Source organism: Episyrphus balteatus, chromosome 2 (genome assembly GCF_945859705.1).
Source record: "Episyrphus balteatus chromosome 2, idEpiBalt1.1, whole genome shotgun sequence".
NCBI lineage: Eukaryota > Metazoa > Arthropoda > Insecta > Diptera > Syrphidae > Episyrphus > Episyrphus balteatus.
The window spans coordinates 23,070,050-23,089,643 of NC_079135.1; the positions used below are offsets into that span (position 1 = coordinate 23,070,050).

At 31.8% G+C, this 19,594-nt stretch overlaps 4 protein-coding genes across 6 annotated transcripts; 2 read left to right on the top strand and 2 right to left on the bottom strand.

Moving 5' to 3' along the window:
* The first annotated feature begins 359 nt into the window (after nt 1-359).
* On the top strand, nt 360-8,828 carry LOC129909266 (diphosphoinositol polyphosphate phosphohydrolase 1). Of its 3 annotated transcripts, none has more exons than XM_055986330.1 (4): nt 360-480; nt 1,431-1,543; nt 7,636-7,791; nt 7,852-8,828. In XM_055986330.1, the coding sequence occupies exons 2-4, from the start codon at nt 1,445-1,447 to the stop codon at nt 8,077-8,079; spliced, it is 483 nt and encodes a 160-aa protein (XP_055842305.1). In that variant the 5' UTR covers nt 360-480; nt 1,431-1,444; the 3' UTR covers nt 8,080-8,828. The 3 variants fall into 3 exon arrangements, with proteins under 3 accessions (XP_055842305.1, XP_055842306.1, XP_055842304.1); XM_055986331.1 differs by having other exon boundaries at nt 377-480; nt 1,205-1,543; XM_055986329.1 differs by lacking the exon at nt 360-480 and adding an exon at nt 784-982.
* Nucleotides 8,829-9,804: 976 nt separating this feature from the next.
* Nucleotides 9,805-10,918, bottom strand: LOC129909265 (brachyurin-like). The gene is made up of 4 exons (XM_055986328.1): nt 10,607-10,918; nt 10,357-10,532; nt 10,204-10,299; nt 9,805-10,139 (listed from the first exon to the last, which is right to left on the bottom strand). The coding sequence occupies exons 1-4, from the start codon at nt 10,879-10,881 to the stop codon at nt 9,832-9,834; spliced, it is 855 nt and encodes a 284-aa protein (XP_055842303.1). The 5' UTR covers nt 10,882-10,918; the 3' UTR covers nt 9,805-9,831.
* A 2,569-nt stretch (nt 10,919-13,487) lies between these two features.
* On the top strand, nt 13,488-14,768 carry LOC129909264 (brachyurin-like). Its single transcript, XM_055986327.1, has 4 exons — nt 13,488-13,885; nt 13,938-14,119; nt 14,174-14,272; nt 14,421-14,768. The coding sequence occupies exons 1-4, from the start codon at nt 13,602-13,604 to the stop codon at nt 14,720-14,722; spliced, it is 867 nt and encodes a 288-aa protein (XP_055842302.1). The 5' UTR covers nt 13,488-13,601; the 3' UTR covers nt 14,723-14,768.
* A 609-nt stretch (nt 14,769-15,377) lies between these two features.
* LOC129909263 (brachyurin-like) lies at nt 15,378-16,900 on the bottom strand. Its single transcript, XM_055986326.1, has 4 exons — nt 16,234-16,900; nt 15,996-16,171; nt 15,846-15,941; nt 15,378-15,785 (listed from the first exon to the last, which is right to left on the bottom strand). The coding sequence occupies exons 1-4, from the start codon at nt 16,524-16,526 to the stop codon at nt 15,475-15,477; spliced, it is 876 nt and encodes a 291-aa protein (XP_055842301.1). The 5' UTR covers nt 16,527-16,900; the 3' UTR covers nt 15,378-15,474.
* Nucleotides 16,901-19,594: the final 2,694 nt, after the last annotated feature.

Genomic DNA, 19,594 nt, shown 5'->3' on the forward strand with positions numbered 1-19,594 from the left:
AACGTTCAGATGTGGAATTTTTTTCATACAAATATCGTTACCGCTACCCGTACCTCTACCGCATACCCTCCGGTGTGGCCAAGCCTTTAAAGGCCTACAATGACCTAAAGGCTTTTAACTGCATACACCACTTTTTGAAAAAGTATAAAAGTGAAAATATTTTTTTTTTTGATACTTTTTCACTTTTTTAGCCAATGTAATTTTTTCCCTGCGGCTAAATGAAATAACACGGGCTCTTTTTGCCTTTTTTTTTAAATTGTGTACGAAAACTTAAAAGGACAAAAAATAATAGTATGAAAATGAATGCATTTTATGTTAAGTTTGGCATCACTTCCATGACATTTGTTGTTTGTTTTCTTTTTTTTTTTTGTTATGTTAATTTTCGAGTTGAGCAACCATTGTTGTCCGGTTTCGGTCCATCTCCATTCGGCAACTAGCGAAGAAATTCGGAGCGGATCCCTTCCCTATTAGATTTCTCCGGTAAATAAAATACAATCAAATAATAATACAAAACAAAAATCTGCAGCAATGGAATTTTGCTCAACATCTCAAACAATCAGATAGTTTTTGTTGCTAATAATCCAACCATTCGAAGAAGAAAAAAAAAAGGAATTACCAACAACGAAAGAAAAAAAAAATCCATCTCGAAGAAAAAGCGACGTTTTTTTTATTTCTTCAGTAGAAAAAAAAAAATCGGAAGTCCGAATTCGCCATTTCTTTTAATTTTTTCTTCTCTAAAATATTTTTGCATTGTTCCAATTCGCTCTAATAATATTCGTGCAGTTTTCTATCTCTTTCTTATCAAATTTGTCTTAGGGACGAATATATCGAAACGAAAAAGACAAATATATGTTTTTCTTTTTTGCATAAAATGTGAATTGATGTGTGACGTTTCTGACGCGACACAAAAAACTTGAATAAAAAAATAATCTCTCGATTTGGACTCGTTACGAAGAAAAAAAAGCGAAATACCGGAAAATGTGTATAATTCACAGCTAAAACAAAAAGCAAAAACATACTTTATTTTTAAAGAAAATTTAACTTTTAAGTTTAACTTTCTTCCGACGGTTGGTTGTGTCGTTTGCTCTTTCTGATAACAGCAACGGGACACGAGTTTTTTTTTTGTTCATACGTTTTGCCTTTTGCGTGTGGAATTTCGAATTTCTCTCGCAAATCAACATGTTTACCATTCGACAACAATAAGTTAAACGGCAACAGCAACAACATTCAAAAGGAAGCCACCACCATCATCTTTCTTCGTTGTCGTCAAAGTCGCCTCCTCCGCCGCTCTGCCACCGATTGTGCAACATTTTCTTTTTAACTATTTTCTTGGCCACAAAACCATTTTAAATAAAATCATCAAGCTACGAATCCTCGCAAAAACGAATTTATCAATTTTTTTTTCTCGTAAATTTTTCTTAATCAATCAGCGACAGCAGAAAAAATGGTTAAAGAGAAGCCAAACTCAACTCGAATCTACGATAAGGATGGATTCCGAAGGCGTGCCGCATGCATATGCGTTCGTTCCGACGCCGAAACGGAGGTGAGTCAGAGACCCAACAACAAACAGTGCGAATGCTCTTGATTATTACTTTTTTTTTCCTTTGCAAATATGTCAAGTTTTTTTTTTTCTTCGAAATCGTATGTTTATTTGAAAGTTTGCCATTTTGATTCCACCTTAAAGAATAATTTTTCATAAATTCATGTTTTATTTTGTTTTAATTTAAGTTTGGAAAAAAGTTTTGTAGAAAAAAAAACAAGAAAACATGCGGAGTTCCCTTGAGAGCTGTCAAAATTTTTAATTTGACAGCTAGAAAAAGGCATATTATACAGGGCTGTGTGCATTGATACCGGCCGGCGAATTGAAATTTTCTTTCTAATGCTGGATGGATATCTGCTATACACACCCACACACACATAAAAAAGACCAAAAGTAACACCACCTGCACTTAGTTGCACACGTCCGGTGCCAGGTGGACTGGCAAGAAAATATTTATGGAAATTAATACTTACTTACCAAGTCGTTGCACTGCATCTGCTTTTTAACAAATGGGAAATGGAATGTTTATGCCTTATTGATATAAAACTCGTTTCGAGTTAAAATAAGGCAATGTTAAATTTTTAGTAAAATGCTGCGTCATTGAAAAAAAAGAGTCATTGTTTTGTTGTTATCATAAAACAGATTCTCAACTGTACTTACTTATGGTGTTTTCGTTTTGGTAAAAAAATCAATTTAATTTTTGATCTAAATCTGTCAAAAAACTGTTGTTTCGACTACTTAATTGTAGTTGAATAGATCAAAAATTGTTTTTTTTTGACAGATTTAGATCAAAAAATAAATTGATTTTTGTACCAAACGAAAACACAATTAAGCCAGAACTATAATTGACTGAAGCGTCGGATGAAACGGAGGGAAACAGCGCTCGCAACTGCACTCGACGGATGAAAACTTAAGCCAGAACTATAATTGGCGGATGGAGTCGGAAGGTACTGTCAATTGTTGTTGTTTTCCATAAGTTTTCATCCGACGAGTGCGCTCGCAACCGCACTCGACGGATGAAAACTTATGGAAAACTTATGGCTTTAGTTTTTGACAGATGGTTCGAAATTTTTTTTATTAAAATTAAACGTCAGAAGTCGATAATTCTACTACTAGAATGTATCTATAAATTTACATTACTGTGTACATATTTATACAAAAAATCTCAATAAAGTTACTACTACTACTACTAGAATGTCTTAGGTTAGGTTAGCTAGCAGTGGTTGTCAGGCAAATTACCCGACACACTTAGGTCCATTTTCTTCACTCGGAGTTGAACATAACTTGAGAACTTTTAATATAAAAATTCTCAAGTTTTGTTCAACTCCGAGTGAAGAAAATGGACCTTAGACCCTTATGGCAGAAACTGGGGACCAAATCCTAAAATAATCATGTGGATGTATACCGCCATTGTCAGACCCATTCTGACTTATGGCAGCTTAGTCTGGTGGCAAGCTCTGGAGAAATCCACGAACTTGAAGACCCTAACCAAAGTACAAAGAACAGCATGCATTAGCACTACGGGGGTGATGAGGTCCACTCCAACCGCAGGGCTGGAAGCAATCCTTAATCTCACTCCCTTAGATCTATTTGTACAAGAAATAGCAGCAAACAGCGCCCTACGACTCAGTCAAACCAACATTTGGAATACTAGTCAAAACGGCCATACCACGATCCTTTCTAACTACGTTGGCAACAACGTAAGTACAGATTACATGACCCCTTACTTAGACTTCAACAAGTCTTTTAATGTCAGTTTCCCTAACAGACAAGATTGGGAAAACAGTGTACCTTTCTCAAATGAGTCGACTATCGCCATCTTTACTGATGGTTCGAAAATGAACACTGGGGTTGGTGCAGGTTTTTACTCAGAAAACCCTAACCTTGCCAGTTCTTTCAGGCTCCCCGATCACAGCAGTGTCTTCCAAGCCGAGATATTTTCAGTAAAAAATGCTGCTAAACAAATATCCATGATGGCGATATCACCTGCTGACATCACCTTTTTCATTGATAGCCAAGCGGCAATAAAAGCGATTTCTGCCACCTTAATCAAGTCAAAGCTTGTTTCTTGCTGTCGCGAAGAGCTTAGGGTTCTTGGTATGCAGCATAATGTAAGACTCTGCTGGGTTCCCGGCCACAGTGATGTGTTCGGCAACGAAAAAGCAGATGAGCTTGCAAGGGAGGGCTCAGTTCTTGATTCCTCTCTCATAGACCATAACATCAGAATCCCACAATGTGAAATAAAACGAAATATCGTCAACAATATTTCACAAAAAACCAATGAAAGATGGAACCTCCTAGAAACCTGCGGTCACACCAGGAAACTATGGCCGAACTTCGACGAGAAAAAATCAAATAAGATCTTACTACTTAGTAAACCTTCCTTAAGATCCCTAATAGGCGTCTTAACGGGACATAACCTACTAGGATACCACAAAAAGAAAATGGGGCTTAGTACGGATGATCTATGCAGAGGCTGCGGCAATGAGGACGAACAGGAAAACACTGTTCACTTCCTCTGTCACTGCCCAGCACTCTGTCGCACTAGGAAAAAATTCTTAGGAAACTACTTCTTTAATGAATTAGAAGAACTATCGGAACTTTCAGGCAATAGCCTACTGAACTTTGTAAAGTCCTCCAAATGGCTCGAACAACCATAGCATTCATAGGTTATCACTTTTTCATGAAGTTACAATACTTCAGGGTATCACAAGGGATCTACATTGATCTAAGTGTGACGGTAACAAGATCAACTGTCAGCCCATTTAACCTAACCTAACCTAGACCCTTATGGATCCATTGTGATACCACAAAAGACTAGAAAGTTGGAGCTCACTAGCCGAACCACTCGGAGCTTCTTATGAATGAAGATAGACTTTTAACGTCCGTTTTCACTAGATCGCTAGTGTATTCATAGAAGAATTCTCCTAGATGGAGTTTTATTCTACTCGAGAGAGCAGGGCAGGTGCACAGAAGATGTTGAACAGTTTCCTCTTCTTCGTCATCCATGCAACTTCTGCAGAAATCGTTAGAGAACACGCCCATTCTTTTTGCGTGTCTACCTATTAGACAGTGTCCTGTAAGAACACCTATGGTGGAGCTAATATGCATTCTGTTTAAATTCAAGAAAACCTTTGAACGTTTCAAGTCTATACAAGGCCATATTTGTTTAGTAGCTGAGTCCATCTGAGGTTGGTTTTCTTTAAAGCGTCCTGCCTTAGCATTAGTTTGCATGTAGCGATAGGTGTTCCTATATTGTTCCTTTTTGGTTGTGTAGAGGAGGAGAGTTGTAGAATGTCTTGATTCACAAACAAGATCTGTAAAAGGTATTACATGTCTAGGCTTATATTTTCTAATTTTTTTTGTTCTAATGTAAGACATGAGTACTGTTCTGTTAATTTTTGATCAGTGAAAAGATTTTATCTTTCTAATCACAAATAAATGAACCAGGTTTTGTAACGACTTTTGTTTCCTCTATATCAATTTTGCCATAATTCAAGATGAAACAATTGTGAGTAAATCGCTTCAACTCATCTCTTTTGAAAACAACTATTCCTGATAACTATACAGGTCGAATTCTTAAATAGAGAACTTTTTAAAAGAACTTTCGTAAAAAGTTATGCTTCAAAGAAATTTAATAATGCTTTGCATGTAAGGTAGTATTGCGAGCCTAACAAGAAAGGGCAATATGATTGACCACAGAAAAGAAATAAAGAATTTTCCTTAAATACTCAGGGCATATTCGCTTTAATTTCTCGATTTATTCGGCACTAACTTAATGACAAGGGGGCATAACTCTCCCACTTATCTGCTTTACTCAGGTGATCTGTCTGGGTTTGACGAATTGATCACAGAAAGCGGCGAAAAGTTTCGTGGTTTTCTACATTTTGAGGCTTGTTAAATGCTGATGTTTTTGCATTTGCTACCTGGCTTAAATTCTCAAATTTTAAATTTTTTCCTTTGTATTAACTACCATCTCTACTATTCTACCAAATTTCAAGATTCTACGACAGTCACAAGTGCTCTATAATATTTGATGAAAATTCAGCGGAAATGGGCGGATGCCACGCCCCCTGAATTGAAAATCTCAAATTTGTCCCTTTGTATACACCACAAGTCCTATCACCGTGTAAAATTTCAAGTTTCATAGCGGGAAGTTCTCCATAATTTTGATGATTTGTCAGTGAGTCAGTCAGTCAGTCAGTTACGGTTTTTGGGATTTTTGATGCCCTATATTTCAGAAACTAATCATCGTAAGAGGCTGAAATTTTGTGAGGAGTTTAGTGTTGATCAGCTCAACAAATCTAGCGTCGTTAATGTGGAAGTTAGAGGGGAGTCGAAAACGGCCTGAGTTGTTTCCTGTAAATAAGGGTGTAGAGCCAAAGTTGCTAGAGAATTTGGCTGGGCATGGGCACTATACCGTGCCCCTTGATTACTACTACTACTTTTATCTAATTCGCGAGCATTACTAGCAAATGATTCGCAAACTACATACATATGTCCTCATTCTTCTGTATTATTCGATTAAGTTGGTTTCAATTACTAGATCAGCTGGTTGAAAAAAATAGAAGCTTCAAATAAATTAGGTGGAATTTTCACTATCAAATTGATTTTGAAAGTTAATTTTGTAATTATGTAAATTTTGTAATTCAATGTGGCACCACATATCAATAAAATAAATTGCACGACTCTGGTCGCACGTACTTGCTCTTATGGTAAAAGTTACTCTAATGTTAAAGCTTTTTATTGAACTAAATAAGGGAAAATTTGATATTTTCACGGAATTTGATAAGTGACACAAAAAAAATAAAATCTTTTTTTATAAATAATTAAATACCGTTTCAAATGATCTTTTACAAAAAACTAAGTATGCCATTTTATTTCTTGTATAAAAAGGAATTTTTAGAAATTTTTTTTTCGAAAATCGTTAGAGCCGTTTTAAAAAAAAATAATTTTTTATATATAAAAAATTTCTACATTTTTCGAAAAAAAAAGTTGGTATGCCATTTTGAAGAAATAATTAATTTAAACACAAAAACGGAATTTCAAAATTTTTTACTAACCCGTTTCCAAAAAATTGATTTTTCAAAAAAAAATTTTGAAATATTTTTTAAAAGTTTAAAAATGTGTTTTTTGAAAAATTAAAAATTTTTTTAAATAACGATATAGTTTAAATGTTTCTGTACAAAAATTTTGGTCGAAATATGTTTTGACGTTTACGAGAAATTCATAAATCAAAAAAACCGTTCTATGGCAGGTACCGTTAATAACGGTTCAAAAAATATTTTTTTTATTTCAAAAGGAAGCTTTTATGTGCTACACTACACACAAAAATTTTAATCAAAATCGTTAGAGCCGTTTTTGAAAAAAATTAACTTTTCTATTTCCGTTATATGACAGGTACCGTTAGTTTTGGTCCTAAAAAAAAAATTTTAATTTGTCCTCTAGGGAATTACCCAAAACTGTTAAATACCAAGTTTGAAGGAAATCGCTCTGTTAGTTTAGGCGGTAGCTCGAGGTACACACAGGCAGACAGACAGACGGACAGACAGACAGAATTGCCGGACCCACTTTTTTGGCATTCTCCATCATCGTAATGTTATGTAAAATTGTTATCTCGAGTTCGATTTTTTTTACGAATCCTAAACTTGCCCTATAGTACCTATATCGCAAGTAAAAAGCGAAACACTGTACTGGAAACTAAAAAAAATCTATTTTAGAAGGATTCTGATCTTCACACACGATATCTTGAAATTTTGCAATGCAAAACAAACACAAACCCAGAAAGCGATTTCTTTTGTTAAGAGCGCTTACCTTTATTGTTTGAAATAATGATGTTGTAAATGCTTTTACAAAAACCTCAAGAAAGGGTGCAATAGACATTAAAGGTCGCAGTGCAACTTCCTTCCATATACATTCATTTTTTCAACCCCATAGCTTAAGTTGAGCTTTAGCTTTCCCGCAGATTGATAGATGGATGGTATATCAATTTTCGTACCTATCCAAATCTCAACCAGTATTATTTATTTCCATTTAGACTTAATTTAAGTATTAATTTAAACTCACTAAACACATATATTTTTTATACATTTAAGGTCCTATTGGTGACATCCTCAAGGCGGCCCGAAATGTGGATTGTCCCAGGTGGTGGGGTTGAGCCCGAAGAAGAGCCATCTGTAACTGCTGTCAGAGAAGTACTCGAAGAAGCTGGTGTTGTTGGAAAACTTGGTCGATGTTTGGGTGTTTTCGATGTAAATTTATTTCAATTTAATTATATTTTCCTCAATTAATGATATCCTTATATTCTTCAGAATCGAGATCACATGCATCGTACAGAAGTTTTTGTCATGACCGTTACAAAAGAACTAGAAGAATGGGAAGACTCGCGAAGCATCGGCCGCAAACGTCAATGGTTTTCGGTCGATGATGCATTGGCTCAGCTTGCTTTGCATAAACCAACACAACGGCACTATCTACAACAATTAAGGCATTCGAAGAACTCAACATCCTCACCTCCACCCTCTCCAACTACTGCGTGAAATTAAATGCCCAAAAAAATACAAAAATGAATGAAATAACTTACAATACTTTATTTTGTTTTTTTTTTTCTACTTTTTTTTTTTTGTTCATAAATAAGCTGACAAAATTTCTTACACCGAAAAACAAAAATAATGGGCACGCGCGAACAAAACTGAAAAAAAAACTAAAATAACTGAAAAAGCGAAAATAAATACAAAAAAAAAAATAATTACAACAAATACTTATTCTAGGCAAAAGCTAGTATGCGAAAAAAATATTCTCAATTTTCTACAACAAAGTCTATATAAAAAACAAAAATACTAAAAAATTCTTTGTTTAATTTTTAACTTATATGAATGTATGCGGATATAATTATTAAAAAAAAAAAAAAAAAAAAACAAAAAAACACGAACACTTCCACTGATAAAACAAAATAATTTAAAAAAAATGAAACTCTATCACTCACATGTAACTTAACAAATTAACACGTAATTTTTAAATTTAACAACTTTGTTTAGATGATTTTTTGTTTTTTTAAGCAATTTTTTAAGCTATATTTTGGCCTTGGAAGTAAACGAGGTGTTTGTATACCTCCCATATCCGAAAGAAAGTCATTTTTTAATAATGTATTGTAACAAAAACTCTTTATGTCGAAAACAAAATAAAGAGTAATAAATACAATTGAATGAACTTATTTGTTAAGACTTCCTACAATTGTTACCCCAAAACAAAAAAAAAAAAGAAACAAAATCCACAAAAAAAAAAACAACCAGACACCTTTCACGAAATCTGTTTCTGTTTTTTTTTTCTCTTTAATTTAATTTAATTTCAATACTCTTAAAGGGTCACGTTATGGAAAACTTTTTAATTTTCTTTTTTTAGATAATAGACATCCTAGATTAAGTCCTTCTAAAGGAAAAACATAAAAAAAAAAAGGAATTATTATTCATTATTATAATTATTATACAGTAGACTCTCGCTAACTTGAAGATACGATAACTTGAACAATCCAATAACTTGAACATGCTATTTTCTTCAACTTTTGTATTGCTGATTCTATAAGTTGAACAATTAAAATATTTGAAGATCTATAACTTGAACAAATGCAATTTTTTTCAACAGAAATTTGAATTTCCTCAATGTAGTAACTACGTTTGTGATTGCGTTTTGTGTCATTTACATTAATTTATAAAACAAATTGAATTCATACAAAAACGAAGACTTTTTTAAATGTTCCAGTTACTTGAACAATCCAATAACTTGAACAAGCCTGGTTTAGTACGTGTTCAAGTTAGCGAGATTCCACTGTACTATGATAAAACAAAAAAAGAAACAGAAAACAACAGAAAAAATAATAAAAAAAAAACTACAAAACTAAAAATGTTTCTGTTCTTTATTTTAAGAAGTTGGAAACATATTCAAGCATAAAAATATGGAATTTGTTAAAATATTCCACTAAAAATAATTTATTTGCATTCCTTCTCATTTGTCGAAATTTTTTAAAAGTGAAAATGCGAGTTAATGGAAAGCTCTTTTTTCCCTTAATTTTTGGGAAAATTAATTTAAGTAAATTATATTAAGGGTCAATTTTTCAATAGTCAGATAAACCTCAGATAGAGCTTATTCCTAGGAATAAAAGTTTTTTTTATATTGACATTTATTCTTCTGATAGTCTAACTGACGATTGAAAAATCAGAGCTAAGGTGAATAATATAGTTTTTAAATTTCGCAATAAGGCTAAATAATTTAAGTTTGACTCAAACACTGCTAATTTATTCATTTGAAATTCCAGTTTTTTCCTTAATCCAATCCAAGTAGGATGTTACCCTGGTAAATACTCCAGGGAATTCTACCTCACAACCGAAAATAATACCAAATGAGGTAGCTCCAATAACTGTATTACTGCCATCATTCAAAACCAAAGGACCACCAGAATCTCCATTACATGTAGATTTCTTTCCCTTTGTACTAATACAAATATTTGTATCTTTCACAGAGCCCTGATAGTAACGGCTACAAACATTGTTAGCCATAATTGGTACTTCTACCCAACGCAAGATGTCAGTTACACCTTTGGCAGCTATAAACATAGATTTTTAATTGAAGTTTACGAAATTTCAACATTTTTGTCATTATACTCTTACAATCACTATCTTTACCCCATCCAGAAGCGATTGTCTTTTCGCCAATGTAGAGTGAAGATTCTCCCATTTTGGGCAATTTAGCTGGTTGAATATAATCTAGAAAAGTGAAAGAACTCAAATATATCTTTTTATTTTTTAATTTTATTTACAAACCATTAAATTCAATTGGAACTGGAAGTTTAAGAACGGAAATGTCATTGACCAATTGACTTGTATCCCATTTTTCATGAACATGAACGTATTTTTTGCTGACATAAATGATTTGTTGGCCGACTTCGGTCATATCCGTTCGGTTTGTAGCACCCAAGTAAACATCAACACCGTTAACACTAAATCATCGGACACAAAAAAAAATCCAAAGATAAGACGGAATTTTCAAATTATACTCCTTATCACTACAAACCCATCGGTACAGTGAGCTGCGGTTAATATCCAACGGTTTGAAATCAATGTTCCTCCACACCAAGCTCTACCAGCATTCAAATAAAGCATTAATCCAACTTGATAGGGAAATTGTTTTTCTGCTGCTGGTTCTCCATTTGTAATTCGTCCTTCAATTACTTTTCCTCTTGGTGGAGTTCGGACAAGATAATCAACATTTCGGGGTTGAATATGTTCCCAATCATAATGACCAGAAACTGTGCAAGCTAGCAACGCGATCGCGATGAGGAACTTCATTTCTTGATTTTAAAATAAAGAACTGAGTTCGTGAGCATTTTGTTAATCTATTTATGAAGTAAAAAATAGACAGAAACAAGCAAGTTTTTATTATGTCTTAGGATTAGCTTATCAGGTGTAATTATTAGAGTTTTTAGATTTATGGAATTAGGTGGTCATAAATACGATTAAGTCATGGTAGCCAATCTATATAACATGATAGTTATTTGTAATTTTAAAAAGAAACTAAAATAATTATTTTGGGTTATCGTGAGTGGTTTCCTTCCTTCACATGCACATATTACTTAGGGTTATATGGTATCGATGGCTAAAGTCTTCTTTAAAAATATTCTGGTAAAACCAAATTTATTTTATTAGACATTTATTACCTATGCAGCTAATTACTTAAGCATGTAAGTGTAAAATTAAATGTTAATTTTTAAGCTTTTTTTTTTTCATTGACAAAAAGTTACACATACACCACAGTGACTGTAAATATCTCAGTATCTCAGAGTTTCTATGGCTTGCAAGATAATGAAATTAATGAGCTTTAAATTCATGTACACCGTTGATCATTAGTAAAATATTCCATAGTTATTCCACATGTTATGTCTGAAATCAAATCTTGTCATGTAGCCTGTTTGAAGATTAGAAGTGACACAAACTCAGAATGCAAGATTACACTTACAAAAGGTTTACAACTATTTTGCTTGAATTTATTGATAGATTTGAACATCTTAAAAAAAAATTTTTTACTTTTGTTTTTTTTGTTTTTAATTTTTGAAAAGTTGTATAAGGACAGTAGGTACATACAAAAAATTACTAAAAAAAAAAATAAGAAATTTTAGTTCTTGAACTTGAAGGTCCCTTTTTTTGCTGATATGTACCTACTTAAACTTATTTTCTACATAAATCCTGGGTGCAAACGTGGTGCTTTGCACTTGTGCAGGCAAGGTAGTTCGCCTTATTATGAATTCCATTCGTATCGGAAATTTGCTAAGATTCCAGAAAAAAATAATCACGGAATCCGTCCGTAATGGAAAATTTTATAAAAATCGTCACCACAATCGGATTTTGTGATTGTTTTATTCAGGAACCGAAGAAATTTTCCGATACGATGGAATACGTGAGTGATGCGTTTGTGAATTCAGACTTTATGTTAAGATATAGAGAATGCAAAAAAGTGGGTCCCGCGAGTTCGTTCAACGGATGGACCGCGATTACCATCAAACTTAGTATGTACCTTTTTTGGCGACTCTCAAGAGGGTTTTCGGAATTATTTTTTTTTACCAAAAATAACGGTATCTACCTGCTTGTCATATTTCATATACCGATTTTGGAAAAGTTTAATTTTCTTAAAAACGGCTCAAACGATTTTATTTAAAAAAATCACACGTGGTTTTTCTACAATCAAACATTTTTTTTTTTAGAAAATCTTTATTAATGGTACATACTATAGACACTTTTTTTTAAATCTGATTTTCCCTAAACTACTTATTCAATTTCGACGATTTTTTTTATGCTAAAGCATTTATGTATGTCATTTGAATAGAAATTCAAAATAAAATTTTTAAAAACATGTTTTTGGATTTAAAAAAATTTTGATTTTTTTTCTCTGGTAATTAATGCAGGTTTGTAGCTTACATTTAAAAGTATGAATTGTAGTTAACTATTTATTAACAAAATATAAAAAAAAATATATATATATATAAAGATATAAGGTGAAAAACAATGAAAATGTTACATTAACAAACTTCAGTTCTTATTGGGAAAGTAAGAAGAGACCAAAGTTAAAAAATTTTATTTTAAAACTTTTTTGCCAACAAATTATTTATAAAATTTTGAATTTTTTTTTGAATGCATATGACAAATCAAATTGTTGTTTTTTTTTTTTTTTTTGTGAAGTTGTTTTTTTCCAGCTTTAACGATCTTGATAAAACAAGATTGATATGGGAGCGATGGATTTTATAAATAGGTACAATTCTTATATAAAAACCTTTAAAACCTCTAAAATAGCTTTCCAACCTTTTTCTCAATTATTCAAGCTGAGTCGCAAAGTTAAAAAAAAAAATCAATAAATGAATTTTAAAGAGTGGCAACCATACCTATATACCTTGAAAGGCATGCAATAGATAAACCATAGATAAACTGTTTCTTTAGACACTACCTTAAGGAAAATATACATACATACCCGTAGTTACAATGATAGACAGAAATATAAAAAAAAGAACAATACCTGTCCTAAAACCGTTTTCTTGATTTCTCACTTTCTCATAAACGATTCAACCGATTTCAACGAACATTTTTGTATAGAAACGTTCGAGTAGCCGGTTATGGTTTCGATTTCATTTTGTTTTCTTTTAATTTGAGTAAAACAAAATTCTAAACAATGAAACTCTTGGGACAAAACATGTCAAGATGAGGAACAGAATCAAATCAGACTAAAATTTATGAATCTACGTTTAGAAAAAAAAAAAAAAATTCATTAAATTTACAAAAGAAATGGACTTTTTAGAGATAAGATATTGGCCGGATTACTGACAAAATAAGCTCTTCAAAACCACTTCTTGAATGGAACAGCAAAATATTCTGTTATAGCAATTGAACTCAAGCACACTTTAGACTTATCATTGCAATAAATAAATAAAATGTATTAAACAATTTCACCGATATCACTCAAAAACCACGCATTGTATTATCAGTTTTTGAATCGAACAAGTGAATTTAAGACCTTTTACAGTATGAATTTCTTCGTTGTGATATTTCTTATGTTGGCTACTTACGTGACTGGGTCACTTAAAAGCATTTTATTAAACCCAAATTTCATTGACACGAAAATTCCAAAACCGTTTCTTCAAAAATATGATGTATTTGAAGGCCGCATAACAAACGGTGAAGCTGCAATTGCTAAGCAGTTTCCATATCAAGTAGGACTTTTACTTGCTCAGGACGATGGAAATTATTGGTGTGGTGGAACTTTGCTCTCAGTCAGATGGATTCTTACTGCAGCACATTGTACATCAGGGTAAGAAATTTGTCCAAATTTCGAGTTTGTACTAAATTTATGACTTCTTCAGAGTAAATGAAATTCAAGTGATTCTCGGTGGTTTAAGGAGTAAACCAAATGGAGATACAGGAGAAGTTGTTATAACTGTTCCGGGATCTTCCAACAATATCTTCATACACGAAAAGTATAATCCTTATCTAATTGAGAATGATATTTCTATGATTCGATTACCAGAAGCAATAACTTTATCTGGTAAGATTTTGTACAAAAAAAGAGCACTTTTAATATAAACCTTTCCCATAAAAGATTACATCAAGCCTGCCAGTTTACCAAAGTTCACAGGTAATGCTCCATTGTATACGGGACAAAGTGGAATAATTTCTGGATGGGGTCGTGTTAGTGATAGTAAGTTTTTGTATACAAACTTCTGAAGCTTGTTACCTTATAAACAATTTTGGTTCTATAACGCTTTACAGATGCTACTGTTGCTTCTGTAAAGCATTATAGAAGCGAAATTACTATAAGGATAATTAAATTGTCATTATTAATCTAGGTAGTTCTGGAATTTCATCATCTCTTCAATGGACTGATGCATTAATTATTTCAAATGCTGCATGTGCAGTTTATTATGGACGTCGACCAACTACTGAAATTTGTATTGGAACAAAGCAAACTTACAAGTCAACTTGTAATGGTGACTCGGGTGGTCCACTTGTGATTGAAGGAACCGATACGCTAATTGGTGTTACTTCATATGGATCATCTTATGGCTGTGAAATTGGATATCCAGCTGGTTTTTCAAGAGTTACTTCATATTTGGATTGGATTGAAGAAACTTCAGGTCTTACTCCTTAAATAGGTCAATTTTATAACTTAGTTAAGTAATTTGATCATATTTATATTAAAATGACTTTCCGGGTTTTGATAAAAATAAATCCAATTAATTTTTATAAAAAAAAATCAAACTTTTTTCTTCCATCACCCTTTTATCAATTTTTTTATACAACAACCTACAATAAAATTTATATCATCGGAAAGCTTATCATTTCGGCTTTAATTATAAGTCTCAATCATATCTGTACGACACCTACATTTTTAAAGCCAAGCAAGTCGAAATGTAAAACAGAGATTACGATACTTCTCATTTTACCCCTATTTACCCTATTTAATGATGGAATTTAAAAAAAAATCTTTTTTATGTGATCACGTTTAGTATACATGTACCTAACCTTTCAAATAAGCTATAATAGATTTTTATATCTCTAATAGTTGAATTTTAATTTTGAACTGCAATTTATACCACATTGCTAACAAAACCGGGAATGCAGCCGGGGTTAATCGATAAGACGTTATCACGTCAAAATACGGCCTTGCGACTGAACGTACACTAAGCAAATTATTGTTTCTTTAGAATTCTGTTATTTTTTGCACCCATTTTTTTAAATAGTTTCCTAAGCCTTCGCAGTCTTCTTTGGTTAAAAATTAAAAAAAACAAAAATAAAATTCTCAATATCTGCTTTAAGTTCTTTTTAATTTTCAAAGTGGAACTAACTTTCACAAAAACTATATTAATTTTACCTTTTAAAATATTCCCCTGATTGAAATATTTATTCATTTTTAGAATCTCCAGTCTTTTCATTTATCCAATCCAAATACGATGTTATCCTTGTAAATACTCCAGGAAACTGAACTTCACAGCCAAAAACAATACCAAATGATGTTGCCCCAATCAAGGTATCACTTCCATCAGCTAGAACTAAAGGACCACCAGAATCTCCATTGCATGTTGATTTTCTTCCTCTCGTATTAATACAAATATTTGTATCTTTAATATTTCCCATATAATAAATCCCGCACAAATTGTTGGCCATAATTGGAACTTCAATCCATCGAAGTACTTCAGAAGCTCCTCTGGCAGCTGAAAATTAAAAAATACCAAAATTTTGATTGGGTTTCTTTTCAAAATTCATCCACTTACAATCACTATCACGTCCCCATCCTGATGCTATTGCCTTTTTCCCTTGGTACGTTGAAGTATCTCCTGATTCTGGGAGTTTTGCTGGTTTTATGTAATCTGAAATTGTCTATACTTAAAGTAACCCATCCCATCTTTCAAGATTAAACTTACCACTCAATTCTAAGGCGTTTGGTAATTTAAACAAAGAAATATCATTCAGTAATCTTTCCCGATCCCATGCTTCATGAACAATAATATTATCCTTTTCTACTTTAACTATTTGTTGTCCAGCTTCAGAACGATCAGTTCGATTTGTAGCTCCCAAATATACATCAGCACTATTGACTCTATCAAAAATGAAGTTTCACTTTAAATTTCTTCTTAAAAAATGTATTTAATTAAAGCTAACCCTTCAGCACAATGTGCTGCCGATATAATCCATTGTTCCGAAATAAGTGTTCCTCCACACCATGACTTTCCTTCATCTCCATAAAGCAATAGTCCAACTTGATAGGGAAATTGTTTTGGTTCAGCAACTTTTCCATTTGTTATGCGTCCTTGTTGTTCCGAAGAAACTTCATCGATATTTGGATTGGCTGTTATTCGATCGTCGACATTTCTTGGTGGGACATTTTTCCAATCGACAATTTCTTCAGCTCCCAAGAAATGCACAAAAAGGGTAAACACAATAAAGGATATCATTTCTACTGCATTTGAAACACAACTATATTGTTAGAACTTTAATCTAGAGTTTTTATAGTGAAAGTTTATATTCAAAGTGTAAGACTCCAGAATTGATAGCCATCACGGTTAAGGTTAAGTAGAAATGGTATTCTTATATTTTATAGCATAAAATGTCGTAAAACTAAAGGAAGGTACAGTAAGTTCTTATCACTTCTTTAATACGTGAATTGAATATACTGAAATGCTCACATTTATGATAAGGACAGTTTTAATGGGTTACTAATGAAATTTTTTCTTTATTTATCGTTGTTAGTTGAATAATTATGTTGTTTTTCTTGGAAAATTTTAATCGAATACCAACTAATTGGGTGAATTACTATACCTACATTTTTGTTTAAATTATTAAATCGTACATGCTAGAAAAAAAGTATATCCATTAAGCAAATTTAAATTCATGTTGTGTTAGAATATTGTTTTCATCTTTTTCTATATTTTTTTTTTTTTTTCAAAAAATGATACAGTAATTATAATTACTGTATCATTTTTTGAAAAAAAAAAATATTACTCATACACCTAGGTGTACATTGACTCTTCTATTCTATTTAAAGCCTTGGCGATTATACAAATAATGTGTTTTGTTACCAGCATGGGCTCTACATTTTTTAATCATAACATAAACTTCACAAAAAGTTTGTAACTGGTACTTACGCCATCTAACGGTGATTGTGAAAACTAAGGTGGCAAAAGAATATGTCAATTTTTTAAATTTTTGTAGAGGAGTCAATAGTAAAATTCATGGTAAGGGTCTATCTCCCAAGGTTTTAAAACATTGAACACTCATTTTTTTCACGACGACTGGGTCGCACGTACTTGCTCTGGTAAAAGTAACTGAAATTTTAAAGCTTTTTACTGATCAAAATTAGAAAAAGTTTAATTTTTTTTAGGAATTTTATAAGTAGGGTAGAGTTGCCTAATTCCGGCCATCTTCAGTAGCCAGCCATCACCTTTCAGAAAAATCGTTATATCTAGAGATTTCGTAGGATTTATTCCAAATTTTTGCTCTTATGCTGTTATGTTCTTTTAAATGTCTCACCTTAAGTTACAATGTTCTTATTATTCTTGTTAGTTTTAGTATTAATTTATAGCTCATGATATATACTATTTATGGTGTTAAAACAAAAGACCCATATTGACCCATTCTCCTGTAAGAGTTTCTTGAGTGTAGCAATGCGTTTCACTCAAACAGCACTTGAAATTGGCTTCTGGTATTACCGTTTCTAATTTAACGGCTTTTTTGTAAAATAAAGTGGTTTACATTATAAGAGGTCTATGTAGCCATCACTGATAAACCAAAAAATAAAGAAAAATCAAAAATTTTCAAAAAAAGGGAAAATATCAGAAAACGGTATAAATTTACCTTTTTTTGAAAACTTTTAATTTTCTTTGGTTTATCTAAAATTTAAACGGTATGTTTTAATAAAATGTTGAAATAAACTCAAACGAATTTAATTTTGCTCATAATCAACCATAGTTATAAAATAGCGGCACATTTTCTCAGAAACCGTAAAAAGGCCTATTTTGATAGCTTTTCTAAAATGATCTCAAAAGAAAGAAAACATTTTTTTTAACAAAGTAAACTTAATTTATTTGTAGAGAATTAAATTTAGTTTCAAATGTATCCTTAAATTCTCTATAAGGTGATCCGTTGTTGAGATATTGATAGTCAAAGTCAAAACTATGGTTTTTGGTTTGCAGTATAAGAAAAATCGTAGAAGTTTGAAACAAAAAGAATTTTAAAGCGAAATAAATAGCCTTTCTAAAAATGATAATCATTTTTTCGCAAAAACTGTTCCTAAATTTTTTAGAGAAAAGTAAAAACAAAACAAATTTGGAAAATTTTGGTATTTGAATAATTCCAGATCTAGTTATTTTACCATTAGAAATAAAATATTTAGTTTTTAAATCCTAAAACTAGATGAATGTAGCTTTCACATGCTTTTTGTTTTGTCATGATACGATCATTTTTTACTGAGATACAGCCTATCGAAAATCACTAAAAAAAATCACAATTTTTTGGGCTAGTAAGTAAGTAGTAAGGTGCTATAATAATTCTGAAACTTTTTAGTTATTTGCGTTCTCAAAACCTTTTTTGTATTCAGTTTTAATTAAGTTTTAAAAGTATAAGAGAAATTCACATCACAAAAAAAAAACAAGAAATAATACAGTCAAATAAGGAGAAAAAAGGGGTAAATCTCGGAATAAATGTTAGTAGAAATTTTTTTTGCTCAATATCTTCCTTTTGCCATTCTATAACATATCTCAAAAGTCTAGAAAAATCTCATGTCCGCTTGTCGCTATTTCAAGGTCAAATCGCGAAATGGAGATTTTCAAAATTAGCAAAAATAGGCTATGGTATTATATACACATATGATACATGATTTGAAGGTATTTTTTAATGCAAATTCCAAAAAATCTAAAATCAAGACAATCTGACGTCTCTGGAAAAAGTTATACCTGTTTTTCATCTGTCAACTCATATTATTATAACAGTTGCAAACTTACTGCCGAAAAACCCTTAAAAGTTATGGTAGATGAACCAAATTTTGCATGAAGATTTTAAAATCCATCATTATTAAAAATCAAAACAATCCATTACAAAAAATATATATACCTACGAAATAATGGCATTTTTTGATGGAGGGGCAAATTTTAGGATATGCACTAAAGAAGATTCTTGTTCATCTTAGGAATAAGTGCTAATAGGCTAATTTTTTCATTTTAATCTTTGTTTGGATATTCTTTAACTACCCTCAAAAATCTAAAAACATCTCATGTCCACAAGTCCTAATTTTCTTGGTTTGAAAATAAGGTGCAGATTTTAAAAAATTAATAAGAAAAGTTTAAATTTTTATATGTATACCAACATAAGTGACATGATATAAAGGTATTCTTTAACACTTATTCCAATAAAACTCACAAACAAGTCAACCTGACCATCCTTGAAAAGTAATGCACCTTATTCATGTTGATCTGACACAAATATCTGAAGTGTAGTTTTTCAATTTTTTTAAATCTGCAACTTATCT